The sequence below is a fragment of the Enoplosus armatus genome, chromosome 9, assembly GCF_043641665.1.
Source record: "Enoplosus armatus isolate fEnoArm2 chromosome 9, fEnoArm2.hap1, whole genome shotgun sequence".
Classification (NCBI taxonomy): domain Eukaryota; kingdom Metazoa; phylum Chordata; class Actinopteri; order Centrarchiformes; family Enoplosidae; genus Enoplosus; species Enoplosus armatus.
The window spans coordinates 17,513,898-17,534,355 of NC_092188.1; the positions used below are offsets into that span (position 1 = coordinate 17,513,898).

A 20,458-nucleotide genomic window follows, 5' to 3' on the forward strand; every position below is an offset into this window, starting at 1 on the left:
TCCTCTGCACTTTCGATCATCTCTTTCATTTCCCTGTGCATTCATTACTCACACACACTTATAAATCAAAAGGTGATTAGACATTACATTTGTTCTATAGCAAATCTTATAATAATGATGATAATAATGACTGTTATTGTTGATGGCAGGTCAGGTATTGGAGACATACAGGCCCAATAATTGATGACCAGCTCCTCTTCCTCTTCTTTCTGAACCCTTCTCTCTGGACTGCCCTTGTTCTGATTCTGTTGCTTACAGTAACAGGACTATTATCTCTATTATCTAATTTTAAGGGGCCTATAAGGCCTCATGAATATGACACCAACGTCCGTTTTTCTGTTTTCTTTGATAAGTTGTTTTGGTCATTGATCTGGACTTTGAAGGCTGATGCATTCTGACGACTCTCCACTAATGTGATATTGGACAGACAGACACACATAAACACAGGCAGTTCTCATGTTTCCAGAAAGTGCTACAAAATGCAAACACATGTCTGCATGCACATACAAATACACACACACACATATGCACACACATGGACAGAATTAAAAGTATGCTTTCAGCTCTTTACTGTCTGCTGCTGAAAGCAAAACAAACTATACTGCATTAGAGCATACTTTTCCATTCGTTCTACAGTACTGCGTTAGACAGATTAATGACTCGTAGTTTTCGCTGTGAGAAGTTGAGCTTAACATGAAAGTGGGAGGTTGCAAGTATCAACACATCCTTGACTGTTGGCACAGTACTTGATCCGTTGCTTTTCATCACCCATTGTCCTTCAATCCAGGTCTATCAAATAAGAGCTGACTTTGTGATAACCTGTGCCGCAGATACTCAGCCACACTGCACTTTATCTTTTATTGATTACATCAATTAACTTCACCCCCCCCCCCCTCCTCTTCTCACATTGTTTTATACATACCCACAGGTATCTGTGCTTAATCATTAAGCACAGTAAGTGAGCAAGGAATAGCACTGCACCATTCACGGTGGCTGTGCTTCCTGGGCTGACTTCTCTATTTCACTGGTGTGGTGGGAGTGGTGAAAAGTGGAGTTTGTACACAGCTCCTCCCTCACTCTCTGTTTTGTTGGGGTACTCCACTCCTGTTTCTGCAGGCCAATCACTCTTTAGATCACACACAGCACATTCCCTTGCTCTCTCTCTCTCTTCCTTTGCTGCTCCCCTGTTTCCGGCTGTGTTTCTTCATCCCTTCTTCAGAGCCATCTCACGCCCACTCCCAACTAGGATCTACAAACCAGCTCTTCAAGGTAAGAAACAAACACACTGTCTTCTTTCTGACATGCATTTATTTACCTGTTAACAAAGCAGCAATGCAACTCAAAGGGTTAACTGCCACAGGTAAATTTGTTTCATTGTATGTTTATTTACTGTGTCATATGATTCAATCTGATCTGCCGGTGTGTATACATGTGTTCAACCTCATTTTCATAGCTACTCACCCTCATGAGGACCAGTCTCTACAAGCAGAGGTAACACCATGTGCAAATATGTTAGTAGAGTAGAGTAGTAGAGTTATTTGATTGTCTGGGTTGAAGCTTAACTGCAGACTTTAGGCTGAGACTTGCTGATTCCTCTGGGCAACCCATAATTTCATTTTATCGAAAGAAGTAGTTCTATTGCACTGTGTATTTTGTTTACCTTGTGCACAAATGAAGAGTAAGAAGTGTTGAGTGAAGTGTTTTTTTTTTAACAGAGAACAGAGTGGTTCAGAGCATATTGTTCTTTGTGTGTAGGTTTAGACCAGTAAACCCAAATGTATGTTATCTAGTACACTGTGAATGCTGTATCAAGTGAATACGCAACTGCTTGCAGTGTAAAAGTATAAATTAATAATGACACAGGCTAGATGTTCAGCATCCTATAGAAGTGACACATATTCATAAAGGGGAAAAAATGTCAATAATATCATATACAAGTAGACATATTGTTGCTTTGCATACTTTTGTAGAGGCAAAACTATTCATACAAAAAAGAACACTGTAACTTTAGGTGTCACAAAACGGGGGATTGTAAGACTTATGTATGTTCAAAATTACAGTAAATAACTTAACAGAATTTAAGTAAAAGTTACCCATCTCTACTTAGACAGAAGCAACCTCTTGAAACTTGAAACTAATTGACAGTAACCTAAAGACAGTATTGCTTTCACAAGCCTTGAAAAATTCAAATGTCCAGATCATAGCTGTAAAGAGAAATCACCCAAATTTGTAAACCTGGAATATCAACGATGTCACACACATGACAGTGAAGTGTAAAGCAGACTAAAGGCAACATCTGTGAGAGACATTAGTCATGCTTGTTGACATATCCCAAGGTTGTAATCACACCTTGTCTAACTGCTTTGACCTGCTTGTTTTCGCTGAAGTTGCTGTGGTAACCCTAAATGCTGTAATTTAAATGAATAACAAACATTGTTATTGCCTTGTTGTCACAGTCTCCTGACAACAGAGGAGTCAAAATATTTATTTTGGAATTTATACAGTTTATAAAGAAATTCAGAGAAACTGCTAAAAGTAAGAAAAACAAAAGAGACAAAGAGGCGGACAGAGAACTGTGCTGCTGCTTAATCAACTGTCTGACAGTCTGACATCCATGACAAGGCAGACTGGTAGACTGACACAAGGTTGTAATTACAATGTTGCAACCATTGATGATCACCCATTGCTGTAAAGACAGCATGATGTAGCAGATTCAACAAGTTGAAGTTGAATAATATCCATTGACGTGTCATTGTTTATATTCATTTATTTTTTTCATGACTTTACGAAGAGAGGTATGCTATTTTCCTCCTCTTACTATTTCAAAATGAATATATTCAGTCCTTACTATGACATAACCTGACATTCCTAAGCTTAGTTGTAACTAAATAGTATCTTCACACACTGTACATACCAATGATGACATTCACAGTTAAAGAACTAAGGCATAAATAGCATACCAGGAGAATAAAATAAACCAGAAAATTTGAATGAAAAAGATGTAGTGAGTTCAAGGGTGTGTGTTCGTGTTTAGAGACAAAGATCTGCGTTTCATGTGACAGGTTGCATTAAAGTTGACCCGTAATTGCAGCCATATTTTGCTTCTATGACTACATGGGAAATGCATGTGTGATTCTTGCATATGAGAATTTATAAATATTTTCCATCAAACCACACATGGTGGATCTGGCACAAAACACTGTTTTCAGTGTAGTAGTGCTAGTAGTTTCTAGCACACCATGTTTATGAAAAAGATCAAACTTTGGCTGAAAAAGTATTTCTCTGAGGTGAATATTTTTCCATGGCATGCAGCTTGACATAAAGTGTTTCTTCAATATTAGTGTTATAACTGAATGTCTGGTGGCTTTCTCATAGCCATTAGGAGAACAAACCTACCTGTCCATTGGGGTTTGTGCAACATTTTATGTTGGATGTTGTAGTTTATCTCTACACCCAAACACTCTACAACCTGAACAAGTTGAATGAGGTGGATACAATTCATCATTAAGGTTGTCATGAGTTTAAGTCCAGCTGCAAATGCAGTTCAAGTTTATATAAACCACCAAAACACAGCAGCAAATTTGCTTGCTGGCTGTTGAAGAACTGCACTATTCTAAGAGCCCATTTTCTTCCCTGCTGTTAGCCCTCGATCTTGGTATACCCTGGTAAATTCCAAAACTCTCTTAAATCACACCTCAAATCTTCAGTTCAGTTCACTTTCCTCAAAGAATCATCATCATCAAGTGGAGAGAAGCTTGTATTCTCCCTTGCAGATCATACAAAAAACAAACAAAACATGCAAAACAAATTCCCATTTTATGTCGTTACTTTGAAAATTTGCCTTACATAGATCAAAGATAATTGTATGGGATTAAAGTATCTCACTGTGATTATCAGTGTCCATGACAAAAGGTAAGCATTTTAACTGAAAAAATTATTCAGACAGCCACTCATGATTTACAGCATTTGTCCCTCTGATTCTGTTTGCTTTATTGTGTTTGTTAAACCTGGTGGTATTGCTCAGTCCATCAATACTATCAATGCTGTCAACATTTTTTTTCCAGCTTAATGTAAATAAAGTATAATATTATTGCTCATCATCACTTTTCAAACCTCTCCATATGCCATCACTTTAAGAGCTAAAATGCTTTTAGTGAGAACCATACTTCTTTTTTTTAACCCCATTTCTTGCCAACAGGAAATGGCTTCCAAACGGCAAATGGGCTACAAGTGTCGTATAGCAGGCGTGCTGTTTCTCCTCTTGGCCAGTATTGCTGCCCTTGTTGCTGTTGCCATCATCCAGGACACCTGGAGGTCTAAAGAGTACACCTTAGAGGTGAACACACACATGCAATGGATGCACACATTGTACTTGTAGGCACTTTCTAGTAGGCTGTAGATCTTCTTCACTTTAACAAAGTATAAGTATGTTACAACTCTCAAAACACAGAGAGACAGAGACATGTATGCAAACACATACTTCAGCTCCCACATACTCTCAGTTGTGGATGTGAAGCTAGACGTTATCCAGATGTCAGGGTCAAGGTCAGAGGTTTTCAGCTGGGTGATGAATGGAGGTCCTGATGGACCATGTGTGGTTTTTTTTCAAAGGGGTGCAAGGGGTCACAGCAGCCTAATTTAAAACAATCTCTATAGTCTCAGATCTTAGCCAGATTAATAACATGATTTAGGTATTTTAGATATTTTACTAATCAAGGTAAGAAGTGCAATCAGAATGTGACGCTGTTTTTTCTGTCTTCTTCTCTTCAGTATGGCATAGTGATAGACTCTGGTTCATCTCGTTCCAATGTTTACCTGTATGAGTGGCCAGGGGAGAAGGAGAATGAAACAGGAGTGGTGACTGAGATAATTAACTGTAAAGTTGCTGGTGAGTCATTGTTTCGACAGCGAGAAGAGCACATTGCAGCTTTTGTGTGTAAAAGTTCTACATTTTCTAGAATTTTGTTAAATAAAATGCTTGAAAAGATTATAAAATGAAAATGTAAGAGTAGAGTGAATTGAAGTGGTGGGATGTAATGAAGAGAAAAATGAAAGCCGAAGCTTGCTGAGCATTTTGAAACTTGAGCCATACTCCATCAGCCTTTGTTCAACTGACCAAGTTATACATGTTATTAGAAACACATTAACTCAGGCATTTTACTTTATCACATTCTTATGTACTTAAAAATCTGATTTTAGCCTTGTGCCCACAGGTGTTGCCATCTCAGAGATGAAAGTTGATCCACAGAAAGATGCTGAATCATGGCAAGGATTCAAAAACTGCATGGTCAACATCACCAAAGCCATTCCTGCAGAAAAACACAAAACCACACCTCTCTTTCTGGGAGCTACTGCTGGAATGAGACTGCTACAGTAAGAAAGTATCAAAATAACTTAGATAACTTAGATTTCTCTGTATTACTTATCATGTCTTGTGTGACAGGAGGGATCGGGGCAAATTAACCCCATCCGTGCACCTCATGCCAATACAAATTGTATTGGCATCTCATGTAACTACCCACTGCTGTGAGAAGACCCCATATTTGGACTTCCCAGCATCACTGTTACCATCTGACCTCTTGAATTTTACCTGCATTCTAAACATGTTTTTCCTGCTGAATGAGGCAATAATTAAAAAAAAAAAAATAAAGTGGATACATAGGTTGATGAGCTGATCTCTACAGGAGGTGCATTCCAGAGTTTGAGGGCCCTGAGAGCAAAAGCCCAGGTCAAACAATTCATGCTACTGATTTGATGCTTCACCCTGCTCTACAGTGTTGTGGTCACTTCTTATGCTGGTTCAAGAAGACACTTTTATGTAGAAAATAGATAAAAGCACAGAGAAAACTTCAATAAGTTTTGTTTGGCTTGCTTTCATTTCATATAATCTATGTCTAAATGTTCCATATGTAGATGTGAGTTAATTCTTAGTTTAAATCCTAAGGATGTCATTATGGATTTTGGTATTGTAGTAGACATTTTGGGAAATGCGCTTATTATTTTATTATGCGCAGAAGATCGATACCACTCACATATTTGGATGCTATATGTGAAGCTAGAGCTAGGAGACAATTAGCTTAGCTTAGTTTAGCTTACCATAACGACTGTTATACATTGACAATACTCCAAGAAGTCACTGTGTTTCGTTTTTTGTATGGATTAAACAACTAGAGAGAGAGAGAGAGAGAGAGAGAAATAATTTATTTTTTGTGAGTTTTGAACGGAGCCAGGCTAACTGTTTCCTCTTGCTTTCAGTTTTTATGCTGAGCTAAGCAAACGTTTTTCTGCTTTGTTATAAGTGAGAAGGATGAACAGAGGTCCAATGAAATCCTGGAAAGTCTCAGGGAATACCTGAGTTCTTTGCCTTTCACCTTCCACAATGCTTCCATCATTTCTGGTCAAGAAGAAGGGCTGTATGGGTGGATCACTGTCAACTACCTCATGGGAAACTTCCTCGAGGTAAGACACTGGAAAGTAATGCTGCCTCACAAACAGGGCCATACATGCTTCATCATATACTAACCTTTTCCATTATATTTGCAGAAAAACCTGTGGAACACCTATGTACGCCCAGAGGGGGCACAGACTGTAGGGTCCATGGACCTTGGTGGAGCATCAACACAGATTGCCTTTGCAGTCGGGGATGATCTCAGGGGGGCTGACTACATGCATGTCAAACTGTATGGTTACCCTTACAACGTCTACACACACAGTTTCCTCTGCTATGGCAAAAATGAGGCTGAGAAGAAGGTTCTGGACAAAGTAGTCCAGGTACACAGCTTTTCTTTTCATCTTTTGCATGTGTGTGTACAGAAGAAATTGTGTCTACCATTGAAGGTCACATCTCCCAGGTGCTATAAGGGTGGTGGTTCTTTTCTGAACTTGCTTCCTGTATAGTATTTGTTTCTATGTGCTTGTGTGTGTGGGTCTACACATTAGTGGGGAATGTGTGCTTTTTTTGCATACATGTGCAGGTCAGAATCCATTAACGCCCAGTTAAGAATTGATTTGCTAACAGGCAAAGGGAGACCAGTTAAGAATGCATTATGTCATTAAGAATATTGATTAGACCGTGAATGCCGTCAAGCTAGTCTGCGAAGAAAATGCATTATTTCTGGCAGCTTATAGCTTCATTCTTGAAACTAATAGTCATTGTAGCTGGAGAAATATGCTATGCTGTTAGAATATGTTATGGGTATACATTTGTCACAGTGTCCTGGTATAAAATGTTAACTTGTTAAAGTTTGTATTTACATCAGGACCTGTATGTGAGAATGTGTAACTCAAGTAAGTAAGTCATGGTTTATATTTATAGATGGTGTCTGTAAGTAATACTGTCCAAATGCTTCCCTCTTATCTCATCCCTCCCATGTCTCTTCCTGTCCCCCGCTTTCTTATATTTTTTTTATTTCCTCCTCATCACCCATTCCTTCTTTTCACATTTTCTCCCTCCTCTTAACGTTCCAGGAGTCGTCTGACCCGGCCTACATTATTAACCCCTGCTACCCTGAAGGTTACAACTTCACCATGACTGCCTCGTCCATATATGACACAGAGTGCACACAGAGGCCAAAAGGCTACAACCCAGATCAAGAACTCTTCATGTTGGGAACCGGCGACTCAGACAAGTGCGGGAGCATAGTGAAGTCCATATTTGATTTCAAGACTTGCTCCTCATCCCAGTGTTCCTTCAATGGGGTCGAGCAGCCACCCGTCACTGGAGATTTTATGGTAACAGACAGAGCAAATAGAACACATGCAAAAAGAGAGATGACGTTGAAAAAAACAAAAACGTTCTATATGTTTCCACTGTTCCTGCTAGGCATATGCAGGATTCTTCTACACTGCTAGGGCGCTGCAGATGAATGGCAAATCAGATCTGGATCAATTCATCGCCTCAGCTAGGCACTTCTGCCACACACATTGGACAGTGGTAAGTTCTTCCAATTGGTATACAGATATAGTAATAATAGGAGGAGAACAGAAGCTTGGAGAGGATGAGAAGAGAAGAAAGAGAATTTAGGCCAAAAGAAAGTGTAGAAACAAAGTGAATGTTGGGATGGGCAAAAATGTAGGAAAGAAGAACGACAAATAAAGAAAAAAGCACACACAAACATAGAAACTGAAATGTGTACAAATGCTTTTCATACACTGAGTGGTGCAGCAAACACCACCACTTATAGCACAATGGCCAACCACATTCCACAATCATTTAACAGCAGAAGAGAGTATTCTTTCCTGAAGCAAAATACCTGCTTTGAGATCAGTGACAGGTGTGCCAAACTATGAGACAACTTACACATACAGGTACTCTTTGGGATAGGATTATTGTTTTATAATGATCAGCTAAGTTATTTGGAGATTTTAAACCAGAGGGAAAAGTATACTTGTACTTAAACCATATTTATGCCCTGTAAGAGTGGATATTTCTCTATTGCATCTGTTTTCCTTCAGGATATATGAAGTTTTATTTGATCTTATCTGAACTGTAAATTGAAATCAGTCTTGGTTTCACACATTGTTTTTGTCTCTGTCTTGTCTTGGTCTTAAAGTCTTTCGTCTTCATCTTTACTACAGTGTTGATATTTGTTAGTGGCATTCAGTGTCATTCATTTGCATCATTCTTCCTGATCACAGGCTACACTCTGATCTTTGTTTCCCCCTTTCAGCTGAGGAAAGAAAAGACATGGATCTCTGAGAAATACCTGAGGACTTACTGTTATGCAGCTCACTATGTCTTGACTTTGCTGGTAGATGGATACAAGTTTGACACAGAGACCTGGAGAAACATTAATTTTGAAAAAGAGGTTGGTTGAACAAAAAACAACATAATTTTTACCAAGACATTCCTTGCTCCCACCACTGCCTTCTGCTGTCCTTTACACAGCAATGAAGCCACTACACGTTCGCATCTATGGCAATTTGATGAGAGTTGCCGTGCTTTAGCTGGCAACAGTTCCTCATGTTCAGACAAAGGCATTTTACATAGACAAGTGTGAAAGAGCCCACCCACTGGGACCCATAAAAGATGGATGGCTGACATACCAATCAACTGCAATCACAAGGTTGAGGCCAGAGTGAAAGGCAGGCAATGTATTGCTTCGGGACACCCCGAGGACACGAAGCCTCTTTCACAATGGAACTCCCTCAACAGAAGGGGATTCCTGGTCTGTGACACTCATGAGTCATAAAGAAAGATAGTAGCTATTAAAATGTCACACATTACAGCCGTAGTTTCCAAATTGCATGGCGGTTACCCTTTTTTGCTCTCAAGAACATTTCCTCAACATCTGGCGTTGCTCCAAATTTCCAATCCCACCAACAAGTGAGTTAGTGTGCTGTGTGTGCTGTTTAATGCCTTTGGAGTGTCTGGAAGTCTGGCGGTTGGTATAGGGGAAGTTACAGAACAGACACAATTAGATCCTTTACAGGAATATTGTTTGGTTGTTATGACTCATGTTTTTCCCTAGGCACTTTTCATGACAGGGATGTTTGATATCCTCAGCGTCTCTAGACATGCAATGTGATGTATTAGCTGACTGGCAGCATGTACTACTGAAAAAAACACTGTACTGTACATCATGCAAATTCACAGTGAGAACATGGAAAATCTCTTCTCTTCTCTCCAGGTAAAGAAAACCAGCATAGGTTGGAGTTTGGGCTACATGCTGAGTATGTCCAACATGATCCCATCTGAAGTGAAAGAGACCTCCACCATGACAAACCCCGTCTTTGCAGGACTTATCTTTCTATTTTCAGCACTAACCATTGTAACTGTTGTCTTAGCTTTCATCATCCTCATTCGCACCTGCTACTGAGAGTGCAAGTTACAAAGGGAATGATCTGCCATTGTAAGCCTTGGGTTGGGCTGCTGTAATGCTGTAAGTAGCTGAGCAACGCTACAGTAGCATGTGCCAAGGCACTTGTACTGAAATGAAAATGTTTTTTTTACATTTTTTTTTATTTTTCAGCCCGAGCCATTTACTGCAGTTTGTTTCAATTATTAGAGTTTCACCTCTAAAAAGTATTAAAACACTTAATTTTGTACCTCAGGGAAACTCACATAGATTTAAGGAAAGGGATCTTTTTACATTTACTTTTTCAAGCTCCACCAAAGAGAAGTATTGTTGTTTCACAAAAAGGTGACACAGAGGTTGCCTGATGAGCGCACTCATGATGAAAGAGCACCCATTGTGTAATCTCAATGTTGTGTAATCTTATAATGAGCATTCACACTTGCTTGCTCATATACACACATGAACCCTCAGGCAAAAGCATGAGCTAATCACTGATTGATGTTTTTGTTTTTTTTCCTGCATCATACGTGTAATTGCACTGAATGGATCTGCTTTGCATAGAAAAGGATAGCACTTTGCCACGGCTTTATTGTACTGTTTTATATTGTGTATTAACTCATTGAATTACATAACAATATTCCACATTAACTGAATGATGACTCCCTAATAAATAATGTATTGAATGTGCAACGTGCCATTGTTTCATTATGATTTTGCAAACTTAATACATGTTACACGGAGTCATTTTATTCATGGTCTATTTTCAAAACAATTAATTGATTTAAATACAAAATAAATTGTTATTTTCTGAGTTTGGGACAGTCACTGAAAATGATTTAATGCTACAACAGTTCAAAGTGTTGTTCCATTAAATACATCATATTTACACACTAACCTTGTGTTGTTCCATCCCTGGGAAGGTTTTCATTCTGTACTTACTTACTTACTTACTTTAGTATGTTGTTTGGATAAATATTAGATAATTGGTTACATTGGAGGTTAAGTTCTAAGATAAGACAGCAAACAATCCACACATTTCCAGTTTTCAGTATGATCTATAATCAGTGTTGTTTACATATTATGAAAGATGTCTGATTGTGTCAGTATCTGGCCTTTAAATTAAGATTTATTTCAATCAGCAGAGGCTAGTTTACATATATAAAGCATTAGTGACAACATGTTCACAATGGATTTTTCCTATCATTGTGCTGTCCTTGTTATGTTTCATAGCAAAAGAAAGTGATTTCTTCACAGCGATATCCAACATAATTTGACTGATACAGTCTTTTGACATTCTGTATACATGCTACTCTACGGCTACTGCGTTGCATCATAAAATACTTTTCTGATGAAATTACCTGAGCTCAACATGTTATTGAATTTAAAGGTCCCATATTGTAGAAAGTGAGATTTCCATGTCTTGTTTGATTATAGAGCAGCTCAAGGTGCTGTAAAAATACTGTGAAAGTATCAAAATGCTCAGTCCTCAGAGAAATGCACACAGCCCGTATTCAGAAACTGTGCCTTTAAACAAGCCGTCAGGACTTCCGCAAGGTTGTGATGTCACAACTATACAGTCACCGCCCTCAGCCACAACCCCAGCAGGTCATTTGCTCCAGGCACAGCACGCCCACAAAGTACAGGGACTCTCATTCACCCGCTCAGTCTGTCTGAATTATCTGACCGCTCTACTCAGGACTACTCTTCGGGTTTTTGGAGGTTGTTCAGTTTTCTAAAACGGCTTGTTTCAGACAAAGGGTGAACTGAGGGGCTGCATGAAGGGCCAGTATAAGATAAATAAGGACTTTTTTGAACTGTAAATCATGCAAAGCTACTCTAGTGGAGTCCCAGAATGAAAATATAGAGCTGTAATGAGCATAATATGGGACCTTTAATGCTAAAAACTTAAATCATTTGTGGCTCCTTCTTCAAATCGAATATATTAATTAACAGAGGAGATATTAAAGTACAACTATGCCTGTTTAAATCTAAATGCCTCTGTTTCATCTGCATCAACTGAGCTACTATAAAATCCCTGGTGACTTGATAAAATCACACACACACACACATAGGCTCAAACAGACTGCAGCTCTCCCTCCAATAACCATCCCCCATCTCATACTATGTACTACAGCGCACTCTAGTGGTGCTGCATTGTACCCGCAGAATACACAAGATGAGTATTGACTGTTTGAAACATTTTTTTTTATTGAAAGATTTGTCTAAAAAGAAAACAAAAAGAAAAGAGACATTTGAAACTACAGCAATATCCACTGGTTCTACAGACACTCTCAGAATCACAATTCAAAGACATGGGAGGCATGTGACCAAGCAAATAAAAAAATAGCATCATCAAAGTTATTTCTGTTGCATCTTCTTTTACACACCTGTACAAAAAAAGATCTCATAAATATTACTTTTGTTCTCGCTTTCTCTACTTTCTCACTTTCAATAATTTATTTTCCCATAGAGGTTTGTATCTGCTTGATTTTGGTTGAACCATGCTTTTCTATGTGTCTATCTGTTCCTCCGTCTCCCATTAGCTTCCTTTCATTGGTGGAGGGTCTGGTAGGTGGGGCTTCAAGGGTGTGACCTCAGGGCCAGTGTCAGCCAGTTAAAGTCCATACAGTGTTTTATTTGTTTGTTTTTGTTCTCTATTGATGCCCTCTTCCTCAGAACAAATTATGCAGATTCTTATTTCCAGACTTTACCTAAGAGGAGAGTAATATTCTCAGGTTTGTTGTTGTTTGTCAAGGGCTGCCACCAGGGACATGTCTCTTCTTTCATCTGAACGGATGCATGAGACTTGTAGGATGCTTTTTATGTACTTGTGGATAATAATTACCTCTTTATCTTGGCTTAAAAAGGTCAATTACTGTCATTCTGGGGGTATACCTTTTCCACACCCACCAAACACAAGACAACTTAAATCCCCAGTAATGAAAAGTGTTTAGCAGCTCACACATCATAATCAATTCTCAAAAAAGACACAAAAAAGGCAACATAAAAAGAAAAACAAAAATATCTCTCGTTGTCCTTTTAGAATATACATAAGCTGAAATGATTCGTTCCAACAGAAATGCCCTTTCCTCTAACAGAGATCATGGCTTGTGTTTGGCAAGACAGCGGCGTAAAACAGTTTGTTTTATGGAGACTACACACTTCAAAATGGTTAAACCTAGAGCATTTTGGCTAGCCAACATAATGAGTTACAGCATCTCAGAGCCGGCATTTCGGATTTGAGACTAGTCGGTGCAGCCTGAAGAGGGTGTTTATGGGTGTATACACAAGTTTAATAAGTACATCCCAATATTTCACAGGCTAAAATGCATTTCTAGCCTCTTTACCACTAAAGTATAGCATACCAACTTATTCCCAATAATATACCTACCTCCTCCACTTTCTCTATACCACAGTCTGGTTTCTTGACAGATGTTAGATCATTACCGTGATCATTTGACAAACAACACATCTCAGAGCACACTCTTCCGGTTGAGGCAGTTGTGTTTAAGACCTACTGCATGTTCTCAGTCTCTGACAAGATCATCTCACACACCAACAGCATGACAAGCAAGAAAAATCTCAGTTTCAGAGGTGAAAAAATAATGAAAAAGCAACACAACTACCTAGTTTCTTCATCTTTGGTATAAAATATGCCCCCTGTAGGCTGCTTTTGTTCAACAGATAAGAAAGACTCAAGAAACTGTCAACAGTTTTACTAAAACTATTGCTTTTTGCACATTTAAAAATCCTAGCGTTTTTTTTCCTGCTTCTTTTCAAAGTCAGAAATTTTCCTTTTTTTCACTTTTCTTTTTGCAGTCAGACAAGCAAAGCAGGCAAAGCAAAAACTTGTTGAAGGTAAAAAGACTGCAAAACCAAAAAAATACAAATGTGATGGAGAAACAGAACTTTTATCCCATGATTAAACTTTTCCAGGAAGCAGTGGGATGACCCTTCCCACAAGTCGCTTTAGAGAAGATTCTTTTTTTTCCTACCAACCAACATCAGCTGCACTGCACCACATAATTTAAAATCATCTTCATACAAATACAACCTTGTTTTTTTTTTTTATCCTGTACAGATAGCTTTGTAGATTTAATCTCCAAGGCTCTCGGAAATCTCCAAGAACCTCTCAAATCATTCAACCACTCAGTCTTTTTTTTTTTAATAATTCAACACTATGGAAACTTTTTTTTCCAAAGTTTGAGAAAATTAAGGCAATTAAGATTTACGAAAACATTGATATTCTAGAAAACTACTCAAATAATAAAAAGAATGAAAATAATGTAGCTTAATATGAAAGGAAGACAATCTGTTTTTTTTCTAGACTTCGCTTCCTTCCTTTTTTTTAATAAAAAAGTCTGAAAATCTACCTGCACATTCAAATGTTCTTTTTTTCTGTACAGCTTGTTGGTTGAGTTCAGATTTCAGTCTATGTCTTCTCTTTTTCCTTTGGAGGCAAAGTCCAGTCTCACAGTGAGAAATGATAAACTCAAAGTTGCAGACTGCATTTGATTTCATTGTCCTCAAGTTCAGCAAACCATCATTTCTTTTTTCCGCTGTCTTTTTCTTGGTTCAACCAGGTAAGAAATATAATTGATTTTTTTTCTTCATTTTGTCATTTATTTGGTGCCTGTGCACAGTGGAAGCATTCTCCCCTCAATGTTGCCCATGTCACTTCTTTTTTTTGTCCCCGTTTCATTTTGATTCTCTCTGTGTCTCCAGTGCCTCAGTGCAGTCCTTCAAAAGGCAATGCAGCAATGATTCCTACCAATCTTGTTATCTAAAGGAGACAGAAAAACAAGTCAGTGAAAAAAGGATAACTGTGGACAATGATACTGTTTGTAAAGCAGGAACAACATTCTTTGTCCAACCGCTGTGTGTAACGGAAACCTATCGGAAATCTAGGAGGCAGAAACGGAAAGACAAGACAAATGTTTCACATGTTTGTCCGTGCAACAACTACACACTGTAGTTTCCTGTAGCTAATTATATATACACACTATTCAACATGATTAATTTAACTTGCAAATCACAACCTTAGCAAACACTGTTGTAGTAGATTTCACATTTCAGGAGGAGACATAACAGTGTTATTTTCAAACATGATGTCGTCCTCTCTGCCCGGTCTTTCCATGCACATTCACTAGTTTGACATTTTGGGAAATATGCTTATTCGCTTTTTTTGCCCAGAGTTTGATGAGAAGATCGACACCATTCTCATGTTTGTGCAGTAAATATGAAACTACAGCCAGCAGCCAGTTAGCTTAGCCTAACATCAAGACCAGAAGCAGAGGGAGACAGCTAGCCTGGCTCTGTCAAAAGCTCACAACACATCATATCTTGTTTGTGTAAAATGTGTGAAAATGACAATTTGTGGTTGAGTCCTTTCAGTGACTCATTAAAGCGTTTACATTGAAAAGTATACTGGATTTCTGGAGCAGAAATCTAGACATGTTAAGTATGGAATCCGTAAAGCTTTACTCTCAAAATGGAAACTGAGCCATTTCTGAAATGAAATGAATGTGTCAAATAATCTGATAATTGTAGTGTATGTAAACGCAAGTGCCAAATGACAAGTCTTTACGAATGAATCTATTAAAACAATTATCACTAGGCTACCACATAAAGTGCTTCATACCATCAGAGAATCATGAGAATCCCACATTGGCATCCATCCCCTCTCTACTTGGCATCCACTTTCAACAAAACTGCCACTACAGTTTTCATAAATCTAAAGCAGTGGAACAAAATCTGAATAAAAGTCAGCTAGCAATAACTCAAACATACAAAGACAGACTGTCTATTTACAACACTCACTTAGACTGCTGGTAAGAGTAGGCTGTGGCATGATCTCCTGTATTCTCCACTGATAAAGGCTGCTGCCCGCTGGGGTCCTGCGAGGAGGGTGCGGCTGTCTGTGGAGATTGGTCTGTCACCACGCCCTGACACCAGAAACAGTTACAGAAACAGTGTGTCAGTCTGACAATGAGGTCTCAGAGAATATCTACACATTGTTTTTCTTTTCATTTCATGACAACGTGACCATTATAAACTACAGCTTCATTTACTAGCATCTATTTTATCTGAGAGGCACAATACAAGATAATTATATGTAAATTATAGAGCATATGATTCTCAATATTCAAGGCAAGCCAGCCCTGTAAAACCATATCTAGGCTGCTGCATGAAGTAGGTCTAAGAAGTAACCAGAAGTCAATAAATAACTTATTTTTGTCCTTACTTCCACTGTGATGGCAGAGGCAGGCACTGCAGTGTACTGGGGAATGTAGGTTCCTTGCATAGGAGCAGCGGCTGCAGCAGGCATGTACTGCAGAGAGCAGGAGGGACACAGGCAGTAATATAATACAGGCACAAACAAAAGATAACTCTAGAAACTGTCTGACATTCCTGCTGAGACATGTTTTTGTTTTTTTTGTGATTTCATAATACATTGCATAACAGCTTGGCCCGGTCCCAGGGTCATTGCACATTTCAGACGTGTTGCAAATGGAAAAGGGCAATTTCCAAGATCATTGCAATTACAGCTGATCACGGAAATCTTTGCTGACTAATTATATCAAATGAATTACAACTCAAAATGTAACCACACACACACACACACACACATGCAGAGTAAGATGGTTGGGAGGAGGTAAAACCCAAGACTCACAGTGCCTGTAGTGCCCAGAGACAGGTGGTTCATCTGCTGGGTGAGAGGAGCCATCACACTGGAGGGGTGAAGAGACAAACTGGGCTCTATGGACGCGGCTGGGGTGATCACAGCACCCTGAGGCAGGAAGGAAGGACACATGACCGGCCAGATTATAGACAAAAAACACTAAATTAAAACATTTAAACTGATCTCCTGAGGTGGTATATGAAGGGATAAGAAAAGGGAATTAGAGTAGCATGAAGGAGAGAGTGCGAGAGGCAATAAACCAAACTAAAACTAAAACTTCAAACTAAGCTAAGGAAAAGGAAAGCTAGATATGTGGGTAAAGAATTAGAGGGAGGGATGGAGAAGAGGGATCTGAAGGGGATGGAGTTGTTAAAGGAATGGTTTGGGGAAATACCCTTATTTGCTTTCTTGCTGAGAGTTAGATGAGAAGATCAATACCACTCTTGTGTGAACGCTAAATACGAGGCTACAGCAACGAGCTAAGCTTGGCATGAAGACTGGAGGCAAGGGGAAACAGCTATCCTTTGTCTCTTTGTTTAATATGTACAAAAACAGAAGTGAAAAAATGACTTTGGTTGGTTTTACAGAGGATTACTAAACAAGCGTGATATAACATGTCCATTTGTGAGCTTTCATTTGTGTTCTGGTAGGCAGATTTCTTTTACTTTTGGACAGATCCAGGCTAGCTTTAGTCTTTATGCTAAGCTAAGCTAACCGTCTCATGGCTGTAGCTTCATATTTACTGTAACAGACAGACATGAGAATGGTTTTCATCTTCTCATCTAACTTTCAGCAAATGTGTATTTCCATATGTCATTCAAAGTGTTTACTGCAGTGGGAAAACAGGATGTTTTTTATGCTACACAGCTAAATAAGACCTTTGAAAGACATGCAGCTAGTAGAAAGACATTAGTAGTAGAAAGACATCCAATCCATTTAAGTTTGATGACTGCAAATGGTTTGACTTTGTACCTGGCAATGCAGCCTGTCAGCCGGCTTTGCCAGGCAGGCTTGACAGAACACGCTTCTGAATGGAGCAGAAAGGCTTTTACTGTAAATCTCTTCAATGTGAAGGGCTTTGATGCCTCCTAACACCTTGATGTGCTGAGCTCTACTTTTCCAGTACAGCTCTGCTATAGACTCAACAGCTCTGTATAGATTTAATAGGAGACTCCTCACACGGTGCGCTGAGAGGTCTGGCAACAGCCCTGCAGAGGTAAATACTGTTCACACTGTTCATTTGTGATAGCTGTTTAACTACACTTCCCATGAGCACAGACGGCATCGTGGATATGTGTCAGTATCGCTCCAGAGAGCAGTCAGCACTTCTGTAGCTGCATGTTGAGACAGGATGTTAGAAGAACACAGGTATTAAGTTTAGGTATTTCAGGCACCGTCCCGCCTGTATGGCAATCATCCTAACAGCTCTGTATCTATAGGGTTTCAAAGGGAGGCTCATAACAACACGAGCACACATAGGTAAACACAGACAAACCCACATACACACACAGAGTAATGAAAGTTCTAGCTGTGTGAAGCGTTCCTCTCGAAGGCACATACAGTCTGTCAGAGTTGTTCACAGTTACGAATCTGTAAGTGAAGATCCTTATGACTGCAAGCTTCACAGGGAGGCACACACACACACACACACACACACACACACACACACACACACAGACAGGGATTGTCAGAGCTGTTAACAGTTGTGAGTGCTCTTCCTCCTGACTGCTGTCTTCATAGGGAGATATGTTTGAAGAAAATAGCCGCCCGGCTATCAGAAATGCTCTGTCAACACTATCAACATCACAAGTGAATGAGTGGCACTTTTTGTACACACACACACACACTCACACACACTCACATACAGTAAACACACACACACACACACACACACACACACACACACACAGAAGCATCCACACACAGATGCATCAACAGATCCACCCACAAACTCGCACAAAGCCTTGGCTCCGGCAGGTAGATTTAGCAGCCAGAATCCAGCTAATACCCAAGCTTTTCATCCATCTATATAATACGTTCTCTCGTTTAATGATTTCTCATCCTCCTCTTTCTCTCACTTCATCCAATCTCACAGCAGGCTTCCATGCAGAGAGAAAGCAGCATAAAGCAAAAGGAAACCCACAATGACTAATTGTCTGCTCTGATTTATAGCTGTACAAGTGTTAAGCTCGCTATCTCCGTGTGTGTCTGCATGTGAACACTATGCATCAGCCGGTCTGTGATGAGTGGAGTGTAATTGTATGTGGTAGAGTGTGTGTATGTGGTAATGTTTTCATGTATCAGGCATTTTTTCCTGGGGTAAGCAATAAATGAGCGTGCAAGACAGACAGTTATCTTTTCCCCCCGAGGACAAGAGAGAGAAAAACACAAGATCTGCTTCAACTTTGAACTCGTTCTTTCTCTCGCTCACTCCCTCCTGTCTTTCTCTCCTTCCCTTCTTCTGCTGTCATCTTTCCAGTGGAGAAGTGAAGCTGACTAGCAGAATGCTGCAGGCACCGTGCAGCATCAAATACACAGTATTAGTGATAATGACACCCGTTTATCGAGAAAACCACTAGCTGCTGCTGGTGCGAAGGGAGCTCTATGTGTGTGTGAGCATGCAAAGGATGTGAACTGCCACTATTTGTTCTCTCTCAGGTGTTGTGGCTTGAAGAGCAGATGTTTTTATTATTCTACAAAATGACTTTTCACACTGAAACTACACCCTAATTTAAAATAAACAGGTATTGCTTGGTTGTAAACCCTACACATGCATGCATGGGTGCTGCACACAAAAGATCCCAGCATGGAAAAAACTGAAACAAACCAAGTATTGTGCACTATTTGCGGGCTCAGATATGTACTGATCTGTGCTTTCCTCTTACACATTATTCTTCCCCCCTTTGTCTCCCCAAATGAGTTTAACATGGCAATTTAACTCAGGAAGATCTGAAATCCCAATCCTTTGGATGTCTCATTACAGTTCTCCCCAATAAGCTGCCTTTCCTTGTCTTTCTTGCTATGCATGGTTAGGGTAATGCATTCATTTCCTGTAGGGGGATTTGTGAGTAATTATGCACAAAGACATCCTCTCACTAATTAGTATGTAAAGACAAGGAGTTCAAGTAATCTGGGCATTCCACCAAGGCTCTGAAACACACAGTCCTTAAGGCACTCCACTGTATGTACAGGTGCGTTTGTGTGAGTGTGTGAATAAATTTGTTTTTTTTAATTTCTCTTATTCTACCTTTTAATTAGAGCCATTAACTTCTTTAGTAACCGTGTGTCTACAGTGTGTATCTGTGCATTTGTCAGTGATACACATAGCAACCTCCCAATGTGTCGTACCACAAACGTGTAAAAGAAACTCTATGATGGACTGTTGGCTGAGTGATTAGAAGAGGCGTGCTCGTGTGCATCAACCTAAATGTGTCAATGAGCGCACACCATTAATCGAAGTTACCAGTCATTAACTGTGGTTCAGCAGTGAGGAAGCCTCTGCTGCCATAGGAACAGAATTAAGCCGCTGTGTCTCTCTCAGTCTCCCTCCCTGACGCAGCTTTAATTTGCCAAGCTCTTCTGTATCCAGGAAATACAATGACTAGCCTTCGCCTTTGTTGTCTAACAGGGATTTTGACTATGCAGAGACAAGGCTGGGGAACAGGCGCGCACAGCCCAGACATGCTTTTGCAGCAGTTGTTTTCTTTTCTTTGTTCTGGATTTATTCTTTGTAATCCCTTCTTTCCTCTCCTTTCCCTGCGCCTGCCTCTTTCCCCTGTCTTCTCTTTGTCAAACACACACAGCTCTCTTATTTATTTATTTTCTCTTTCTCCAATCCCTTATTCTCTCTTCCCTTCTATCTCTCTCTGTCTTCTCACAAGTCTTACGAAGTCATATCAAGCGGCCTGCCAAATAATTAGACGGGACATTTGTTTGAAAACACATTTACAGAAGGGTATTATCCTCTCTCACAGACATA

General features: G+C 39.5%; 2 protein-coding genes across 3 annotated transcripts in view; one reads left to right on the plus strand and one right to left on the minus strand.

Annotated features, from left to right (window-relative positions):
• Window positions 1-1,142: 1,142 nt before the first annotated feature.
• On the plus strand, window positions 1,143-10,481 carry entpd3 (ectonucleoside triphosphate diphosphohydrolase 3). The gene is made up of 10 exons (XM_070911990.1): window positions 1,143-1,269; window positions 4,199-4,336; window positions 4,771-4,888; window positions 5,214-5,373; window positions 6,300-6,459; window positions 6,544-6,771; window positions 7,468-7,731; window positions 7,823-7,933; window positions 8,670-8,807; window positions 9,630-10,481. The coding sequence occupies exons 2-10, from the start codon at window positions 4,202-4,204 to the stop codon at window positions 9,816-9,818; spliced, it is 1,503 nt and encodes a 500-aa protein (XP_070768091.1). The 5' UTR covers window positions 1,143-1,269; window positions 4,199-4,201; the 3' UTR covers window positions 9,819-10,481.
• A 5,132-nt stretch (window positions 10,482-15,613) lies between these two features.
• The window catches only part of LOC139289835 (RNA-binding motif, single-stranded-interacting protein 3-like), a 105,001-nt gene continuing 100,156 nt past the window's right edge, over window positions 15,614-20,458 (minus strand). For both annotated transcript variants that reach the window (XM_070911477.1, XM_070911478.1), the window contains exons 11-13: window positions 16,471-16,587; window positions 16,042-16,128; window positions 15,614-15,742 (exon numbers count right to left, since the gene is read on the minus strand). In XM_070911477.1, coding sequence (XP_070767578.1) covers window positions 15,614-15,742; window positions 16,042-16,128; window positions 16,471-16,587 — 333 coding nt within the window. The remainder of the gene's footprint in view (window positions 15,743-16,041; window positions 16,129-16,470; window positions 16,588-20,458) is intronic.

Coding starts and splice junctions, on each gene's coding strand:
- entpd3 (XM_070911990.1), top strand. CDS start 4,202: ATGGCTTCCAAACGGCAAATGGGCTACAAGTGTCGTATAGCAGGCGTG. Junction 4,337..4,770: donor CTAAAGAGTACACCTTAGAG/GTGAACACACAC, acceptor TCTTCTCTTCAG/TATGGCATAGTGATAGACTC. Junction 6,772..7,467: donor TTCTGGACAAAGTAGTCCAG/GTACACAGCTTT, acceptor TTAACGTTCCAG/GAGTCGTCTGACCCGGCCTA.